Source organism: Apteryx mantelli, chromosome 5 (assembly GCF_036417845.1).
Source record: "Apteryx mantelli isolate bAptMan1 chromosome 5, bAptMan1.hap1, whole genome shotgun sequence".
Taxonomy (NCBI): domain Eukaryota; kingdom Metazoa; phylum Chordata; class Aves; order Apterygiformes; family Apterygidae; genus Apteryx; species Apteryx mantelli.
In genome coordinates, this window is record NC_089982.1 from 87608188 (window position 1) to 87627654 (window position 19467).

General features: G+C 75.3%; 1 protein-coding gene and 1 long non-coding RNA gene across 3 annotated transcripts; one reads left to right on the forward strand and one right to left on the reverse strand.

Annotated features, from left to right (window-relative positions):
* Positions 1-1952: 1952 nt before the first annotated feature.
* LOC106485298 (rho-related BTB domain-containing protein 2-like) lies at positions 1953-8225 on the reverse strand. 2 transcript variants are annotated; one of them, XM_067298439.1, is made up of 9 exons: positions 7974-8225; positions 5589-5692; positions 4240-4425; positions 3214-4136; positions 2981-3099; positions 2640-2790; positions 2447-2530; positions 2264-2369; positions 1953-2175 (listed from the first exon to the last, which is right to left on the reverse strand). In XM_067298439.1, the coding sequence occupies exons 1-9, from the start codon at positions 8163-8165 to the stop codon at positions 1986-1988; spliced, it is 2055 nt and encodes a 684-aa protein (XP_067154540.1). In that variant the 5' UTR covers positions 8166-8225; the 3' UTR covers positions 1953-1985. The 2 variants fall into 2 exon arrangements, with proteins under 2 accessions (XP_067154540.1, XP_067154541.1); XM_067298440.1 differs by having other exon boundaries at positions 2447-2535.
* A 9613-nt stretch (positions 8226-17838) lies between these two features.
* LOC136992215 (uncharacterized) lies at positions 17839-18718 on the forward strand. Its single transcript, XR_010884299.1, has 3 exons — positions 17839-17917; positions 18336-18393; positions 18483-18718. It is a non-coding gene; the product is annotated as an uncharacterized lncRNA (long non-coding RNA).
* Positions 18719-19467: the final 749 nt, after the last annotated feature.

Sequence of the window (19467 nt, forward strand, 5' to 3'; positions counted from 1 at the left end):
GAGCACCACGGGCACGTTACAAAAGGCTTTATTAAAGGTTAAAACAGTCAATACTGAGAGGTGTGGGGCGGCCCCGCTCACAGTGGTTAGGAAGGAGATACAAAGAGCCCTTGAGGCGGGCGAGCGGCGCTCAGCCCGGGAACGTTGTGCTCGGTCGGGGCAGAAGGGGACTAGAAAAGTGTAAAAACGTTTGTGCAGTCGAGGCCCGCCCGCCCGGGCGCGAAGCCCCTCGCCGCTGCGGGGCCGGGGGGCGCCGGGTCCCCGCGGCCCGGGTGTCGCGTGCAAGGCACAGAGATGAGCGCTGGGCGAGGCGGGCCGTCCCTCCGCTGGGGCAGGCAGCGCGCCCGCGGGAGCAGCGCCTACAGCTACCGCACGCACAGGGGCACCGCAGCCCCCCCGCTCGGGGCGCCCCACTGGGCCCTCCCGCCCCTGCCCCGCTTGGCCCCCGCGCACCGGCCGGGGCAGAGATGGGGGGGGGAAATACAGCACCAGAGAGCCCGGGGGGGCCCCGGGCAGCGCCCAGGCGCGGGGGCCGCAGCGGCTCCCTCCCCCCGGGAGCAGCACCCTTTCCAGGGCCCCCGGGAGGAAGAGGAGGAGGAGGAGGATGCCGGTGCCGCGCAGGCGGGCGGCGGGCTGGCCCCCTGCTCGCGGCGGCCCCGCAATACTGCACGGTCAGAGGTAGCACCAGCGATGGCCGGGCAGAGGGGGCCGCCAGCCCGGCCCGGCACGGCCCAGCCCCCGCTCGGCGGAAAGGCACTGCGAGGCAGCAGGGAAGGAGGAAGGGCCGCGAGCCGGAGAGCAGTGGCGGCAGGAAGCGCCTGTAAACGAGCTGGGGGGCCGAGGGGGGTGTAAACAGGGCAGCGGCCCCCCGAGGGGCCCCGCCGCCACCAGGGCAGCTGCAGCCTTGGAGGGGAGGAGAGGCGCCGGCAGCAGCACCCATGCGGCCCAGCACGGGGGGCACGGCTGCGCCCCATGGCTCAGTGCAGCCCTGCCCCATGGAGCAGCGCCCATGTGGTACGGCCATGCCATGGGGCTCAGGGCAGCCCTGCCCCATGGAGCAGTGCCCATGCAGTATGGCCATGCCGTGGGGCTCAGTGCAGCCCTGCCCTATAGAGCAGTGCCCATGCGATATTGCTGTGCCCCATGGCTCAGTGCAGCCCTGCCCCATGGAGCAGTGCCCATGCAGTATGGCCATGCCGTGGGGCTCAGCGCAGCCCTGCCCCATGGAGCAGTGCCCATGCAGTATGGCCATGCCGTGGGGCTCAGCGCAGCCCTGCCCCATGGAGCAGTGTCCATGCGGTATGGCCATGCCGTGGGGCTCAGCGCAGCCCTGCCCCATGGAGCAGTGCCCATGCGGTATGGCCATGCCGTGGGGCTCAGCGCAGCCCTGCCCCATGGAGCAGTGCCCATGCGGTATGGCCATGCTGTGGGGCTCAGCGCAGCCCTGCCCCATGGAGCAGTGCCCATGCGGTATGGCCGTGCCATAGGGCTCAGTGCAGCCCTGCCCCATGGAGCAGTGCCCATGCGGTATGGCCATGCCGTGGGGCTCAGCGCAGCCCTGCCCCATGGAGCAGTGCCCATGCGGTATGGCCATGCCGTGGGGCTCAGCGCAGCCCTGCCCCATGGAGCAGTGCCCATGCAGTATGGCCATGCCGTGGGGCTCAGCGCAGCCCTGCCCCATGGAGCAGTGCCCATGCGGTATGGCCATGCCGTGGGGCTCAGTGCAGCCCTGCCCCATGGAGCAGCACCCATGCAGTATAACTGTGCTGGGGGGCTTGGCCAGATTGGCACAGCCATGCCCGCGGCCCAGCGCACATGTTGCACGGCTGTGCCCCATGGCTCAGTGCAGCTGTGCCCCACGGCATGGCACACGTGCAGCCCGGCCATGCTGTGGGGCTCAGGGCCGTGCCGCGGGGCTCAGCCGGAGTCCGGCACGGCCATGCCCCACGGCACGGCACACGTGCAGCACAGCCGTGCCGCGGGGCTCAGGGCCGTGCCGCGGGGCTCAGGACACGTGGGGCGAGGGGCGCCAGAAGCACCACTTGCTGCGGTTGTGCTGCTTGCGCTGCAGCTGCTCCTCGCGCTCCCGCTCCTTCTTGGAGCGCAGGTACAGATCCTCCTCCTTGAGGTACCACACCGGCGGCCAGCGGTGCCGCTCGAAGTGCGCCCGGTTCTCTGCGGGGAGCCGGCGCGTCAGACCCACTGGGGCCCGCGGCCAGGGCCGCCCGTGCGCCCCGCACCGCCGCGCGTGCCGCAGCCCTACCTGGGGACATGAACTTCATCTCCCGGGGGAAGCGGCGGCACACGCTGTTGTAGTTGGTGCAGATGTAGTGCAGGCACCAGGCGGCCAGCTGCTGGGCGTTGTGGAACTGCGGGGACGGCAGGGTGAGCCGGGGACGGAGGGGACGCCGCGGCCGGACGCCGCCACCGCCACCCTCCTGCCCACCTGCGTCATCTCCAGGTAGATGATGACCTGCTCGTCGATCTCCACCTGCTGCATGAAGGCGCGGAGCAGCTCGTCCACGGCGTACTGCTCTGCGGGGGCGGAGGAGAGGGTCCGTGAGCGCCCCGTGTGCCCCAGGCTGGCCGGGCCACGTGCCAGGGGCGACATCAATGCCCGGCGGCGCGGGGGGCCTCACCTGTGAGCGCCTGGAGCCGGGGCAGGCAGAGGCGGTTGGTGAGGATGAGGAGCTCCATGGCGTCCAGGTCGGGCGTGGGGGTGAAGACGCCGGTGTAGAGGAAGTCGAGGACGGCCCGCAGGCAGGCGCAGTTGGTGCCGGGCAGGGAGACCTGGGGGACGGGCAGTTCAGGGCGGCCGGACCCCAGCCGGCGTCGCCACCGCCGCCCCGGGGTGCAGCTCCCTCCCGCAGCCCAGCGGGGCCGGGGACGCCGCGGGACGAGGGTCCCTCCCGCTCAGCCCGGCCGGCGCCCACGGGAACAGCCCGGGGACGCCCCCGCCACCCCGCGGCGGAGCCCTCACCTCGGCGGCGTAGCTCTCCCGGAAAGCCCCCCGGAACATGGCCATCATCCAGTCGCAGCCGGCGATGAGCAGCGGCTTGTGTGCCGGCACGGCCCCGTCGTCCACGCGGAAAACCACGTCTGGGACGGCGAGGCACGGCCTCAGCGCGGGGGCGCGGACACCCCGGTGTCCCCAGCCCCGTGCCGCGGGGACACGAACCCCCCCGCCACGTGGGCGGCCCGGACCCCGCGTACCTGCGAAGACGCCCTTGCCCAGGCACTCCTTGATGCGGTTGGCGCGGCGGACGTGGAAGGCCTTGGTGATCTCCTGGTTCATGAAGCTCTCCTTGTTCAGCACGTTGGCCACCATCATGCGCAGGTCGAAGACCTCCAGCAGCTCGGCGATGGTGGCCACCTGCATGAGGTCGCCGCGGGCCTGGTCCAGCCGCCCCGTGTACAGGTATTCCAGCACGGCCCGGAAGGGCTCGGCCGGCACCAGGCAGTCCATGCACACCACCGTCATCCGCTTCTCCCGCCCCGCCACCGGGTCCGGCACCAGCTCCCAGCGCATGCTGACGAAGCCGCGGCCCCAGGCGGAGAGGTCGCGGGCGCCGGGCGCCGAGCCGTCCCCCGCCGCCGGCCGCAGGGCATCGTCGCTCTGCGAAGTCCGCAGCGGGGCGCGCGCCCCCTCGCCCAGGGCGCCCCGCTCGCCGTCCAGGCTCTTGGCGCGGGCGGCCGGCTCCTTGGCCGCCCCGCGGGGCCCCTCCAGCGTGAAGAGGTCGTAGAACTTGGAGCAGGAGGTGGCCAGGTAGACGCGGTGGGCGAAGACCCGGTGGCCGCCCTGCAGCTGGAAGACGACGTCGGCGCAGAGCGGGGTGCAGAAGAGGGCGGCGGGGCCCCAGCCGCGGCTGGCCGGCGGGTCGGGCACCTGGATGACGGGCGGCGGCGGCTTGGGGGGCAGGAAGGGCGCCTGCAGCAGCGGCCGCTGCATCTTCTTCAGGTGGGACTTCCAGAACTGGAGGTGCCGGCGGGAGATGAGGGCGGCCCGGATGGCGTTGTCGAAGACGTCCTTGATGCCGAACTGCGCCACCACGCTGGTCTCGTAGTAGGGCACCCCCAGCTCCTTGGCCACCTCGTGGCCCCGCTCCGGCGGCAGGATGTCCGTGGGCTTGATGGGCCTGGGGGGGGGGGGGGGGGAGCAGAGCGGGGCTGCGTCACCGCGCGCGGAGGCCCCGTGTGCCACCCCGGCAGCCCTGCCCGCCCGGCGCCGTCGGGTCTCACTTGGCCAAGGGGCGCCGGGCACGGTTCACCGCCTCCAGGTCCGCGTAGCGCAGGTCCAGCTGGCAGCCCACCAGGACGATGGGGGTGCGGGGGCAGAAGTGCTTGATCTCGGGGTACCACATGGTCTTCACGTGCCGCAGGGAGTTGGGGTTGGCCAGCGAGAAGCAGAGCACGACCACGTCCGACCTGCGGGGAGGACGAGGAGGAGGAGGAGGAGGAGGAGGAAGGTGAGCGCAGCCCTCGCTGTGACGCTGCCTCGCCGGGCCATTCGGAGGGACGGGACCGGGATCCCCGGCAGCTCCCCGTCCCGGCAGCCCCCCAAGGCGCAGGGGATCGAACCGGCGCCGGCAGCGATCCCAGCCCCACGGCACGGCGGGACCCGCTCCCGGGCAAGGCGAAAGGGGACACGCGCGAGGTGCCCCAGGCAGCCCCTGGGGTCCCCTTATAAGGAGGCCGGGAGCCGCCACGTGGCCGACAGACCTGGTTTGTTTTTAGTCCGCGCCTCGCCGAGACGTGACCAGGAGGCACATTTGGAGCCGGGCCCGTGTCAGGGACCAAGATAGACTCCGTCCTCCCTCCTCCCCGCGGGATCCCCGCCAGGACGGGGGCGCCCGGCCGGGGCGACGCCAGCCCGGGAGCGGGTCCCGCCGGCAGTGGCGGTGGCGAGGGGGGCTGCGGCCCCGGCTGGGGCGGCACCGAGCGGCTCCAGCCCCCCCAGACCCCCCCCCGCTGGCCGGGGACCCGCCGGGCACTGCCCCGGCCCTCTCCCGGCTCCACGTGGCCGGAGGGGAGATTAGAGCATGCCAAGCTGCGCTGGCACGGTGCGGCAGGGCGATAAGAGCCCGGATGCGCCGGAGCCCGCAGGGAAGGGGGGGGGGGTTTACAGCCCGGACAGGGCAGCACCCGCCAGGGAAGGGCTCCGACCGTGGGACGCAGCCCTGCGGGGCCGGATAGCGCCCGGCTCTGCCCCCGGCTCCGCTCGGGGATGGGGACTCCCAGGGCTCAGCAAGACCAGGGTCAGGGTGCCCCCAGCCCCGAAACCAGGCACCCAGTGGGAGGAGGAGGAGGAGGAGGGGGCGTTCCCGGCCCCCCAAGGGTTGCACGTGTCGGAGCTGCTCCCTCCGCGCTGGCAGCAGCCCAAGAGGCTCCTCCGGCTCCGGTGTCTCCCCCCCCAGGCCAGAGCCACCGGGAGAGGGAAGGGAGCAGCGGCAGGAGCCGCCAGCCCTGGGCAGGCTGCCGTGGCTCTCCGGGCCCCCGGGCACGGCTGGAGCCCCGCGGAGGAGCGGGGACGGGAGGTTCCCAGCACCCCACGGCACGGAGCACCCCGCGGCCGGGCTGCCGGCTCTCACCTGCCGTAGGCGAAGCGCCGGTCCTTGTGGTGGTCTCCGAAGGTGTCCCAGAGGCGCAGGGAGACGCTGACCTCGTCCACCACATCCCGGGAGCGCTCCAGCACCTGCGTGGGCAGGGAGGGCGGCAGGGTCGCGCAGCCCCCCCCGGCACCGGGACCGGCCCCCCCCCCCAGTAACCCCCTCCCAGCACCCTGCACCCCCCCGGAGCTCCCCCCTCGGGTGCTCTGCGCCCCTCGGCAATGCACCCCCAGAACCCTCCCATAAGGGTGCGCGGCACCAAACCCTGCCCCCTCTGTGCAACCCAGCCCTGCTCCAGCACCTCCCCAAGCCCCCCAGCGCTGCCCCCTGCACCCTGGGCACCCCCCGGCATTGCACCCTGCCCCACAGGCCTGGGGCCGGCACCCCTCCGCACACCCCCAGCCTGGTGCACAGCCCGGGCCCACGGCCTGCGGCCCCCAGCCCTGCACCCTGCAACCCACCCTGCACCCCCGGCCCCATGCACCCTGCAGCCCCACACCCACCCCGTGTTGTACCCCCAGCCCCACAGCCCTGATCCCCTCCCAGCACCCCCAGCCCCATGCAACCCCAGCCCCACATCCACCCCACACTGCACCCCCAGCCCCACGCACCCTGCAGCCCCACACCCACCCCGTATTGTACCCCCAGCCCCACAGCCCTGATCCCCTCCCAGCACCCCCAGCCCCATGCACCCTGCAGCCCCACACCCACCACCACAACGTATCCCCAGCCCTACACCCTGCTCCTCTCAATGCACCCACGGCGCTGTGCACCCCCCTGTCCCGAGCCCTGCAGCCCTCCCTGCACCCCGTGCACCCCGCAGCCCTGTGCCCTGCCCTCCTCAGTGCACCCCCAGCCCCGAGTGCTGCACCCCCCCCAGCACCCCCGGCCCCGTGCACCCCCAGCCCCGAGTGCTGCTCCCCCCCCAGCACCCCCGGCCCCGTGCACCCCCAGCCCTGAGTGCTGCACCCCTCCTGGCACCCCCGGCCCCGTGCACCCCCAGCCCTGAGTGCTGCACCCCTCCTGGCACCCCCGGCCCCGTGCACCCCCGGCCCCGAGTGCTGCTCCCCCCCCAGCACCCCCGGCCCCGTGCACCCCCGGCCCCGAGTGCTGCTCCCCCCCCCAGCACCCCCGGCCCCGTGCACCCCCAGCCCCGAGTGCTGCTCCCCCCCCAGCACCCCCGGCCCCGTGCACCCCCAGCCCCGAGTGCTGCTCCCCCCCCAGCACCCCCGGCCCCGTGCACCCCCAGCCCCGAGTGCTGCACCCCTCCCTGCACCCCCGGCCCCGTGCACCCCCAGCCCCGAGTGCTGCTCCCCCCCCAGCACCCCCGGCCCCGTGCACCCCCAGCCCCGAGTGCTGCTCCCCCCCCAGCACCCCCGGCCCCGTGCACCCCCAGCCCCGAGTGCTGCTCCCCCCCCAGCACCCCTGGCCCCGTGCACCCCCAGCCCCGAGTGCTGCACCCCTCCTGGCGCCCCCGGCCCCGTGCACCCCCAGCCCCGAGTGCTGTGCCCCTCCCGGCACCCCTGGCCCCGTGCACCCCCAGCCCCGAGTGCTGCTCCCCCCCCAGCACCCCCGGCCCCGTGCACCCCCAGCCCCGAGTGCTGCTCCCCCCCCGGCACCCCTGGCCCCGTGCACCCCCAGCCCTGAGTGCTGCACCCCTCCTGGCAACCCCGGCCCCGTGCACCCCCAGCCCTGAGTGCTGCACCCTCCCGGCACCCCTGGCCCCGTGCACCCCCAGCCCCGAGTGCTGCTCCCCCCCCAGCACCCCCGGCCCCGTGCACCCCCAGCCCCGAGTGCTGCTCCCCCCCCAGCACCCCCGGCCCCGTGCACCCCCAGCCCCGAGTGCTGCTCCCCCCCCGGCACCCCTGGCCCCGTGCACCCCCAGCCCTGAGTGCTGCACCCCTCCTGGCAACCCCGGCCCCGTGCACCCCCAGCCCTGAGTGCTGCACCCCTCCTGGCACCCCCGGCCCCGTGCACCCCCAGCCCTGAGTGCTGCTCCCCCCCCCAGCACCCCCGGCCCCGTGCACCCCCAGCCCCGAGTGCTGCTCCCCCCCCAGCACCCCCGGCCCCGTGCACCCCCAGCCCCGAGTGCTGCACCCCTCCCGGCACCCCCGGTCCCGTGCACCCCCGGCCCCGAGTGCTGCAGCCCTCCCGGCACCGGCAGCCCTGCGCCCCGCTCCCCTCCCTGCACCCCCAGCCCCACGCCCACATGCACAATGCACCCCCAGCCCCAAATCCCGCAGCCCTCCCTGCACCCCCGGCCGCAGCCCCGACCCGCCCCCCCCGCACCCGCGGCCCCGTCACCGCCCAGCCCCAGCGCCGCTCCCCTCCGTGCGCCCCCCGGCCGCGCCCCCCGCGCCCCGGCACCTCCTGGCAGACGCGGTACTGGTCGATGGCCCAGACGGTGGGCACGTGCGTGGCGAGCAGCTGGTACTGCGAGAGCGTGGCGTTGCAGGCGCGGGCGCAGATCAGCCGCGTCTTGCCCACCGCGTTGTCCCCCACCACCACGCACTTGATCGTCTCGACGTTGGGGCGCTCGTAGTCCACGTCCAGGTCCATGGGGCCGGGCGGCGCCGGGCACCGGCACCGGGCAGCGCGCCCGCCCCCAGGCACCGGGCACCGGGCACCGAGCCCGCCCGCCGCGCTCAGCGCCGCGCCCCGCGCCGCCGCCCCCCGCCCATGCCCGCCGCCGCCACCGCCCGCGCCGCCGCCGCCCCGCGGCCCGTTATCCCCCGCCCCGCCGCCAATCCGCGCCCGCCCCGCCGCCCGCCCGCCCCGCCCCTCCGCCCCCGGCCCCCGCCCCGCCGCCAATCCGCGCCCGCCCCGCCCCGCCCCTCCCCGCTGCCCCCCCCGCCGCCGCCAATCCGCGCCCGCCTCGCCGCCGGCCCCGCCCCGCCCCGCCGCCCCGCCCCCGCCCCCGCCCCCGCCCGCGCGCGGACAAAGGAGCCCCGCCAGGGGGCGCCGCGCGCACGTGACCGCCGGCGCCCCCACCGCCCCGCCCCGCCCCGCCCCGCCGGCAAAGGGCCGTGGCCACGCCCCCTAACTCGGGGGGCGTGACATCGGGGGGACACGCCCCTCCGGCCCTGAGCCACGCCCACCCCGCGCTGGGGGCACCGGGAGCACGAGTACCAGGGACACCAGGGGCACTGGGGGCACTGGGGCCACCAGGAACACAGCCCAGCATGCTGCACTGCACATGGCATGCTGCACTGCACGTGGCATGCTGCACTGCACCCGGCATGCTGCACTGCACATGGCACGCTGCACTGCACCCAGCACGCTGCACTGCGCCCGGCATGCTGCACGCCTGGCATGCTGCCCTGCACCCAGCGTGCTGCGCGCCTGGCATGCTGCACTGCACGTGGCATGCTGCACTGAGCCTGACATGCTGCACTGCACGTGGCATGCTGCACTGCGCCCGGCATGCTGCACTGCACATGGCACGCTGCACTGCACCCAGCATGCTGCACTGCGCCCGGCATGCTGCACGCCTGGCATGCTGCCCTGCACCCAGCGTGCTGCGCGCCTGGCATGCTGCACTGCATGTGGCATGCTGCACTGAGCCTGACATGCTGCACTGCACGTGGCATGCTGCCCTGCACGTGGCATGCTGCACTGCACATGGCACACTGCACTGCGCCCGGCATGCTGCACTGAACCCAGCATGCTGCACTGCACATGTCACACTGCACTGCACCCAGCATGCTACACTCTACCCGGCGTGCTGCACTGCACATGGCATGCACATGGCACGCCGCATCATGCCTGGCATGCTGCACTGCACGTGGCATGCTGCACTGCACCCTGCACACTGCACACGATGCTCTGCACTGCCCAAAGCGAAGCGGACGTTGCAGTGCACACAGTGCAGGGCGCACCGCACTGCGCAGCACCCTCACACCGTGTGTGGCCCACTGCGCTGGGCTGCCCGCACTGCACACTGTGAGGCCTGCGGAGGCCGGGCTCAGCGCTGGGAGACACAGCCCCAGGCAGGGCGCAGGCTTCACCCCGCGGGGGCGGCACTCTGGGGCGGCGCTGGGGGAACCAGCCCGGGTGGCCGTGGGCCACGTCCCCGCTGCGCAGCGGTGCCGACTGCCTCGGGGCATCGCAGCTCGGCACCAGCCCCGGCCGGTTCAGCGGGTGCCGCGCGGCTGGCGCATCTCTCCCGGGAGCCGGGCTCTGCTGCTGCAGGGCCAGCCCGGCCCTTGCCATCAGGATGTGCCGGCCCCGCGGGTGGTCCTGGCTCTGCCCCAGGGCTCTCAGCGCCCCGCGCTTGTCCCGGGAGCCCCCAGCCCCGCGCTGTGCCCGAGGGGGGCAACATCCCATGGGAGGGCCGTGCACGAGGGCTGCAATGCTCCATGCAAGGGCTGTGCACAGGGGTTGCAACGTCCTGCACAAGGGCCGTGCACGAGGGCTGCGACACCCCCTGCAAGGGCCGTGCACGATGCTTGTGACACCCTGTGCAGGCACCGCGCAGGGGGTTTGCAGCGCCCCGTGTCAGAGCCGCAGAAAGCCAGGAGCAGGGAAGAAGCAGCTCCGCGACTCCTGGCCTTGCCCAAAGGGGGCCCCGGCAGGGTGGGACAGGGCGTCCGTGGCCCCGCGGATCCCCCCCTCCTGCCCCGGCAGAGCAGTTCTGGGCGTCCGCAGGCGCCGGCCACAGCAGGTCCCGGGGCCCCACGGGGACGGCAGTGGTGCAGCCAGGCCCTGCCGTGCCGTGGGGAGCCCGGCGCAGCGCGGCAGCCCCGTCCCAGCCGCCCCGCGTGCCGCGGCGGGCGCTGACCCTGCATTTTTCCAGCTGGCCACTGCTGCTCCGCTCCGCGAATATTTTCCCTCTCTGGGGCTTTGGGTTTTGGAGGCTGCAGTTACCAAATAAGGGAACAGGCTGCTCGGCGGCTCCGGCGGGGCCGGGGGAAGCGCTGGCACCCGCTGGGGCACACGGCTCCCGCGCCAGCCCCAGACCCAAGCTGCTCCAGCCCCCTGGCCTGCACTGTTCCTGGGGATGCCCACCTGGAGCTGGGTGTCCCGGCCTGCACTGCACCCAGGGATGCCCACCCGGAGCCGGGCATCCCGGCCTGCCCATGCCCCCCAGGGATGCCCACCCGGAGCTGGGTGTCCCAACTTGCCCTTGCACTGGGGATGCCCACCCGGAGCCAGGCGTCCCGACCTGCACTGTGCACCAGGAATGCCCACCCGGAGCTGGGCGTCCCGACCTGCACCACGCCCCGGGGATGCCCACCTGGTGCCAGGCATCCCGACCTGCACCGTGCACCGGGGATGCCCACCTGGAGCCGGGCATCTCGACCTGCACCGTGCACCAGGAATGCCCACCCGGAGCCAGGCGTCCCGACCTGCACCGTGCACCAGGAATGCCCACCCGGAGCCAGGCGTCCTGGCCTGCACCACACCCTGGGGAATGCCCACCCGGAGCTGGGCGTCTCAGCCTGCACTGCTCCCAGGGATGCCCACCCGGAGCCGGGCGTCCCGACCTGCACCGTGCCCTGGGATGCCCACCCGGAGCCGGGCGTCCTGACCTGCACCGTGCACCGGGGATGCCCACCCGGTGCCAGGCGTCCCGACCTGCACCGTGCACCGGGGATGCCCACCTGGTGCCAGGCATCCCGACCTGCACCGTGCACCGGGGATGCCCACCCGGAGCCGGGCGTCCCGACCTGCACCGTGCACCGGGGCTGCCCACCTGGAGCCAAGTGTCTCAGCCTGCACCGTGCACCGGGGATGCCCACCCAGAGCCGGGCGTCCGGCCTGCACCGTGCCCTGGGATGCCCACCCGGAGCTGGGCATCCCGACCTGCACCGTGCACCGGGGATGCCCACCCAGTCCCGGCCCGCTCGCAGCCCCACGCGCCGTCGCGCCGGGCCCCGCTCCTCGCCCGCCCCCCCCGGACGCGGGACCCAGGCGCCCGAGCGCCCCGGAGGCGGCGGCGGCGGCGCGGGGCTGGCGCGGCTCCCGGTCCCGCCCGGTCCCTCCCCGCCCCTCCCGGCGGCGGCGGCGGAGGCGAAGGCGGGGCCGGGCCGGGCCGGGGCGCAGGAGCTCGCCGGGCTGCAGCGGCGCCGCGCAGGGCGCAGCCATGGGGGCCCCGGGGCTGGACCGGCACCGGCTGGCGCTGCTGGCCGCCAAGGAGGACGTGAGCAACCCGCGGGCGGCCACCAACTGGTGAGGGCACCGGGGGCACCGGGGGGGCTCCGGGCACCGGGGCCGGCAGGCGCGGGGCACCGGGGCATGGACGGGGGTGGGGGCCCGGGACGGCGGGGTCGGGACGCACTGGGGGCACCGGCACACGGACGGGGGGCACCGGGAAACGGGCAGGGGGGTCCCGGGCCAGCAGGGCTGAGACGCACGAGGGGACCGGCACTGGATGGGGGGGGGGATCCTGGGACGCTCCGGGGGGGCTGGGACGCGTACGGGGGGGGTTGGAAGACACCGGGAGGGCCGGGGAACCGGGGTCGGGACGCGCGGGTGGACAGGGACATGGACGGGGGGGGCCTGGGAGGCTCCGGGGGTCCCAGATCGCCGGGGCTGGGACGCACCGGGGGCCCGGCAGTGGGTCCCGGCAGTGGGTCCCCGGGCGGCGGGGCCGGGGCGCACGGGAGCAGCGGCACATGGCCGGGGCGGCGGGACCCCACCCGGCGCTGCGCCCCGCGCCCCGGGGGAGGGGGCCCAGGCGTCCGGCGCCGCCCCGCCGCCGCCCCGGGGCTGGGAGCGCCGCCGCCCGGGGCTCGGGGCGCAGCCGGGGCCGCGCCGGGGCGGGGGAGAGCCGGCGGGACCGGGCTGGGGAAGGGGCCGCTGCCCCGGCCCCCTGCTCCTGCCTGGGCTCCCGCAGCCCTCGGCGCCCCGAGGGCATCCCAGGGGGGTTCGGGACGCCCAGCCCGGTGCCTGCAGGGGCTGGGTGTGCAGCTGTGCCCAGCTGTGCCCCCCGCCTGCCCCACATGTGCCCAGCTGTGCCCCCCACCTGCCCTGCTGCTGCACCCCAGACGTGTAGGGAAAGCAGCTCTCCAGCCTCCCCCGGAGCCCCGGCTGCCTTGGGAGCCCCCCGGGAGCAGCCGGCAGGGCTGAGCCCCGGCCCCCCCGTGCCGCCAGCCGGGTGCAGGGCCCGTCCCGGCGGCTCCTGCCCGGCGCTGCTCCTCCCTGCCGGGAGCAGGGCTGGCACCCGGCTTCCTCCCGAAACCACACGCCGCTCTGCGGTTTGGGCCGAGTTTCGCGTCGGGCCCCACCAGGGTGACATCACCGGGGCGGCGTGGGGCCGGAGACGGCACCGGGGCCAGGGGGCATTGCACGGCCGGGCCCGGCTGTGGCACCCCGCACCAGGCCTGCCCGCGTGCAGCCAGCACGCCGTGCCGTGCCGTGCCGTGCCGCACCGTGCACACGCTCCTGGAGCCGGGCCGCGCCGTGTCCCCGGCCGGGCGCGGAGCAGCCGAGCGTGCCGTCGCACGCGGCGGTAATCGGAGCCCTGCAGAGACAAAGGCGGCGCGGCGGAGGGGCCGCCGGGGAACAGCCCCCGAGGCTGCCTGACGCCAGCGCCTCGGCTGGCCCCCGGGCACCCGTCCCCCCCAGCGAGCCGGCCGGCACGGGGAGGGGTCCCGGGCACCGACACAGGCCCGTCGTCCCCCAGCCCCGTTGTCCCCCAGCCCCGCATCCCCATTGTCCCAAAGCCCCATTGTCCCCAGCCCCATTGTCCCCAGCCCGCAGCCCCATTGTCCCTGGGGCGGATGCTGCTGGCACTTCCACGAATTGAGGGCCGGCGGGCAGCGGGGTCCCACCGCGCTCGTTCCTGCTCGGCTCCCTCCTTCGGAGCAGGGCGACAGCTCACTTCCTCCGGGAAAACCACTTCCTTGCTGGCCCCGCAGCTGCTGGCGCCGCCAGGACGGCTCCCGCCGCGGGGTGGCCTGGCGGGGACAGGCTGAGCGTGCCGGCCACAGCCCCCGGCGCCGCGCAGCCGTTGCCCCCACGGGGGTCTGGCTGCTCCGGTTGCCCCCGCCCTGACCCCCCTCTCCGTCAGGGCCGTCTTCGCCTACGAGAAGCACCGGGACCTCAAGCTGCTGGACTCCGGAGGTAGGGGTGGCCGGGGGGGCAGCCGGGGGGTTGGGGGGTCCCCGCCACCCCTCTGAGCACACCATCCTCGCAGCCGGGGGCCCGGACGAGCTGGCCGGGAAGTTCTCCGTCAGCAGCATCATGTACGGGCTGTGCCGCGTGCCGGACCCCAGCACCGGCGCGCCCCGCGTCGTCCTCATCAGCTGGGTGAGCGCGGGGCTGCTGCCGGCCGCAGGGGCATGGGGGGGACGGGGGCGAGGGGGGGATGCAGGGGGGGACGGGATGAGGGGGGGACAGGGACGGGGGCAAGGTGGGGACAGGGATGGGGGTGAGGGAGGGTGTGGGGGGGAGGATGGGGCAAAGGGGGAACATGGGGCAGGGTCGGGGCAAGGGGGGGATGCGGGGCAGGGGGCAGGGGCAAGGGGATGATATGGGGCGAGGGGACAGGGGACAAGGGGACGATGTGGAATGGGGGACAGGGAGCAATGTGGGGCAAGGGGACAACATGGGGCGGGGGGACGGGGGCAAGGGGACAATGAAGGGTGGGGGACAGGGGCAAGGGGATGACATGGGGCAAGGGGACGGGGGCGAGGCAGGATGGGGAGACAGGGAACAAAGTGGGGCAAGGGGACAACATGGGATGGGGGACGGGGGCAAGGGGACAATGAAGGGTGGGCGACGGGGACAAGGGGATGACATGGGGCAAGGGGACGGGGGTGAGGCGGGATGGGGAGACAGGGAGCAACGTGGGGCAAGGGGCTGGGGGTCTCCCGGGGCAGGGGGCTGGGGGGCAAGAGGACAATGCAGGATAGGGGGACAGGGGACAACATGGAGCAGGGGTCCAGGGGCGAGGGGACGAGCAGGGGTGGGGGCACAGGGGACAACGTGGGGCTGGGGGCTCCCGGGGGCAGGGGGCTGGGGGGCAAGGGGACAACACGGGGCAGGGTCTGGGGGCGAGGGGACGAGGCGGGATGGGGGCACAGCGGCACGCGCCCGCGGCAGGTCGGGGAGAAGGCGCCCGAGCCGCAGCGGCAGGCGTGTGCGGGGCACCTGCCGGCCATCAGAGCCTTCTTCAGGGTGAGTCGGCGCGGCCCCTCGGCCCCCCCCGGCCCGGCCTTGGCTGCCTTTGCTCCGTGCATTCCTGGCGCTGCTGACTCAGGCGCTGCCGTTCCCAGTCCCCATTCCCAGCTTGGCCGCCGACCCGGGGCTGTGGCTGGGCTCCCTGCCCCGGCTGGATCCTGCCGTGCCCGGCGGGAGCGGGGCTGGTGGTGCCCAGCCCCCGCCATCCTCCGCCAGGGACACCGTGCTGGGCCCTGCACCCGGATCCTGGGAATGGTGTCTCCGGGAGAGATGGGGGGCGGCAAGGGAGAGGGGCCGTGCGCCGCATCCCGGGGCTGACGCCGTGTCCGTCCCCGCGGGCAGGAGGCCAGCGCAGTGCTGAGCGCCCGACGCGCCGACGAGGTGACGCAGGAGGGGCTGCGGCGCGCGCTGGCCCAGCTGGCCCCCGCCGGAGCCCCCGCCGCCCGCAGGGACCCCCCGCCGGACGCCGAGGAGCTGGTGGTGAGCGGGGCCGGGATTGCGGGATGGGAAGAGCTGGGGTCGGGAGGCGGCAGCCCCGGCGGGTTGGGATGCACCCAGCAGGATGCACCCCCGGGGGGGGGGGGGGTCCGGGGCTGCCCTGAGCCCCCGTGCTCATCCCCGCAGGGCACCAACTACCGGAAGACCAACCCTGCCCTGGAGATCCTCCGGACCAAGCGGGACTCCTTCTGGGCCCAGGCCGAGGTGAGGGGCGCCGGGGGGGTGGGGGGTCAGGCCGAGGGGACGCTCAGCACTGTGGCTCGTGCCCCCCCGGCCCCGCTGAGCCCCGGTGCCGCAGCGCGAGGAGCAGCAGCGCAAGGAGGCCGAGCGGCGGCGGGCGCTGGAGGAGCGCAAGCGCTGGGAGCGGGAGCGCATGGAGGAGGAGCGGCGGGAGGCGGCCGAGCGCGAGCTGCGCTGCAAGGAGAAGGAGCAGGCGATCGAGGAGCGGCGGTGAGCGACGGGGCGCACGGGGCTGGCACCCCCCCCCCCCCCCCGGCACCGCGCGGGGCCTGACGCTGCCGCTCCTTGCAGGAAGGAGCAAGTGCGCCGGGAGGCGGAGGAGCGCAGGAGGGAGCGGGCCCGATGGGTGAGCGGGGCGGCACGCGCTGGGAACGGGGCGGACGTGGGCGCTCGGCCGCGGGGCGCCCGGTGCCGGCACGGCCTCCCCACCGCCCCGTCTCCGCAGGAGCAGCAGCAGCGGGAGCTCGAGGAGGCGGCGCGGGACCGCTTCCGGCGCAGCGAGTCCATCGAGAAGGCGGCCGTGAGTGCCCGGGCCGCGGGAGGTGGCATGCTGCGGGCAGAGCACCCGGGGCTGCGGGACCGGCCGTGCCGGGGCTGAGCATCGCGGCCGGTGCTGGGGCCGCACCGCCCGGCTGTGCAGGGGCCGAGCATCGTGGCTGGTGCCAGGGCAGCGCCGTCCAGCCGTGCCCAAGCTGAGCGTCGTGGCCAGTGCTGGGGCCATGTTGCTTGGCCGTGCGGGGGCTGAGCATCGCAGCCGGTGCTGGGGCAGCGCCGCCCAGCTGTGCCCAGGCTGAGCATCGCGGCCGGTGCCGGGGCTGCACCGCCTGGCTGTGCTGGGGCTGAGCATCGCGGCCAGTGCCGAGCATCGCGGCTGGTGCCAGGGCAGCGTCGCCCAGCCGTGCTGGGGCTGACCATTGGTGCCGGTGCCGGGGCAGCGCTGCCTGGCCATGCCCAGGCTGAGCATTGGAGCCGGGGCCGTGCCACCCAGCCGTGCCGGGGCTGATCATCGCAGCCGGTGCCGGTGCTGGCGCCGTGCTACCTGGCTGTGCCCGCTGCCTGTCGTGGCTGGTGCCGGGGCCACGCCGCCTGGCCGTGCCGGGGCTGAGCATCCTGGCCGGTGCTGGTGCCGAGCATCCCGGCCGGTGCCCACAGGCCATTGCAGCCGGTGCCGGGTGTGTGCTGGCCCCGCCGACGCCGTCTCTCCCCTGCGGCAGGAGGCGGCCGTGCTGGTGTCGCAGCGTGCGCAGAACCCGCGGGATTTCTTCCGGCAGCGGGAGCGCTCGGGGTCGGCCTCCGGCAGCCCGGTGCCCGGCTCCCCCCTCGGCCCCAGGCCGGGTAGGTGCCCCCGTCCCTATGGGGGGGGGGGGGGGGCAGCGGTGTGGGGCCGGGGGGCCGCTGACCCTCTCCCTCCCCCCCCCCCGCAGGCGCCCGGCGGCCCTTCCTGCGGTACCAGCGCAGCCTGACTGAGTCGGCCTTCATCTTCCGCCGGCCGGACTCCCCTGCCTCGCCCGGCCCCCTCGACCCCGGCGCTTTCAGGGCTGCGGCCCCCCCCAGCCCCCCCACACCCCACCCCCTGCCCCCCACCAGCCCCATGGGAACAGGGGCTCCCCTGCCCTGCGCCTCCATGGGACCCCCGTCCAGCCCAGCTGGGGCAGGGACCCCCCCTCTGACCAGCCCCATGGGGACAGGGCCCCCCCCTCCCCGTGCTGCCATGGGACCCTCGTCCAGCCCGGCTGGGGCAGGGACCCCCCCTCCGACCAGCCCCATGGGGACAGGGCCCCCCCCCTCCCTGTGCCACCTCAGGGACCCCCAGCTCGGCTGGGGCAGGGACCCCCCCTCCTACCAGCCCCATGGGAACAGGGGCTCCCCTGCCCTGCACCCCCATGGGACCCCCGTCCAGCCCAGTCGGGGCAGGGACCCCCCCTCTGACCAGCCCCATGGGGACAGGGCCCCCCCCTCCGTGTGCCACCTCGGGGACCCCCAGCCCGGCTGGGGCAGGGCCCCCCCCCACCCTTGCCAGCCCCCCTAGGAGGGGGCGCCCCCCCAGCCTCCCCGGGCCAGGGTCCCCAGACAGCACTTGTGGGGCAGAGCCCCTGCCCCCCCGCAGCGCCCCCCGGCTGGGGTCCCCCGGCAGCACCTCGAATGGGGGGCTGCTGCCCCCCGGCAGCCCCCCCGGGCCAGCGTCGCCTCCGCCGGGGGCCGCCCCGCCGCCCCCTGCCAGCCCCCCCCGCAGTGGGGACGGCTCCCCCCCGCGCCCCGGCCCCCCTGCCAGCCCCCCGGCGTGGGGGGCCACGGGGCTGCCGGCAGGGCTGGGCGAGGGGTCCCCAGCGCCCCGGACCCCCCCGGGCAGCCCTGGAGCCCCGGGGGGGGGCACGGAGCCCGCCGGGGGCAGCGCGGGGCACGACGGCGGCCAGCCAGAGGGCTGGGAGCCCGAGTCTGATGGGGAGGTGGGCACGGCACGGCGGGGGGCGACGGGGCTGGGGGGGGGCGACGGGGCTGGGGGCAGGTGGGGGGGCATGATGGGGCTGGGGGGGTGATGGGGGCAACGGGGCTGGGGCTTTGGGATGGAGCTGGGGGCTGAGGCTGGGCTGGGCGACACGGGGGGTGTTTTGGGGCTGGGGGACATGGTTTGGGGGGGTGGGTTTCGGGCTGGGGACCGGGGCAGAATGGGGGGCACAGGGCTGGGCTGGGGTAGTTTTGGGGCTGGGGGCGCAGGGACGGGGTGGGACGGGGCAGAGCAGGGGCACAGGTCTGTGGGGGGGGGTGGTTTTGGGGCTGGGGGCTGGGGCAGAGGGGGGGCACAGGTCTGCGTGGGAGGGGGGGGTGGTTTTGGGGCTGGGGGCCGCTCACAGCCCGCTCGCGCAGGGGGAGCAGCCGGACGACACCATCCTGCTGCCGCAGCCCCCGCTCAAAGCCACGCCAGGTACCTCCCCCCCCCCCCCCCCCCGGGCCCCTTGCAGCCGGGACGCCGCGGGGATGGGCTCAGCGCCGCTCACCGCCGCTCTCTGCCAGGCTTCGCCCTGCTGCTCTGCCGCGACACCAACCACCAGCAGCTGCCCGGCGGCTCCGGCGCCCCCGAGGACGAGGCCTTCTCCCCCCACGCCGTGTAACGGGGGGGGGGCCTGACCCCCCGGCCGGGCACCGCAGCGGGGACCCGTGCAGCGAGAGCCGGCTGCCGCGGCCCCCCCGTACAGCACCCCCCACTGCACCCCCCCGGCCCCCCGTGCAACGAGACCCCCCCCCGTCCCCGGGACCCCCCCCCACAGCGAGCTCAGGCCCCCCCATGGGGACCCGCCCCCCACCGGCCACACTCACCTGCACCCCCGGGGCTGCCCTGCTGCCCCCCCCCCCATTGCACCCCAATGCAGCAGCTTTGGGAAGGAGCTGGGCGCCCCCCCAGCCCCCCGCCAGCCAGAGGGACACTGCCCCCCCCCCCCAATAAAACACAGCGGCTGTTAAATAAGTTTTAATGCATATTAATGAGGTGGTAGCTTTGGCTCCCCGGCCCTGGGGCCAGGGCTGGTCCCTGCTGCAGGTCACGTCGCCCCCCCCCACACACACCCCGAGCCCCCCGCTGCGGAGGGGGGACAGGGGGGGCCGGGGCAGGCGGCCCCAGGGTTAGAAATGGTGAAGGAAAGCAGAGCTGGAGGGTGCGTCCCGAGCCCCCCGGCCGTGGGGTGCACCCCCAAACCCCGGCCGTGGGGTGAGCCTGAGCACCCCGGCCGTGGGGTGCACCCCCAAACCACGGCCGTGGGGTGAGCCTGAGCACCCATCCTGTGCGTGTGCGTGTGCTGGGGGGTGGGGGGGGCTCATCCCCATAACCACCCCGGATGGGGGTCAGCCCCAAGCACCCATCCGACGGGGGGGAGGGGGGGGTCAGCCCCACAACCACCCTGCGGCAAAGGACCCCGCAGCCCCGTGCTCAGGCACAGGGTTGCCATAAATTCCAGTTTCTCCCCCAAAAAAAGAAGCTCTGAGCCCCAGCCCAGCAGGGCCA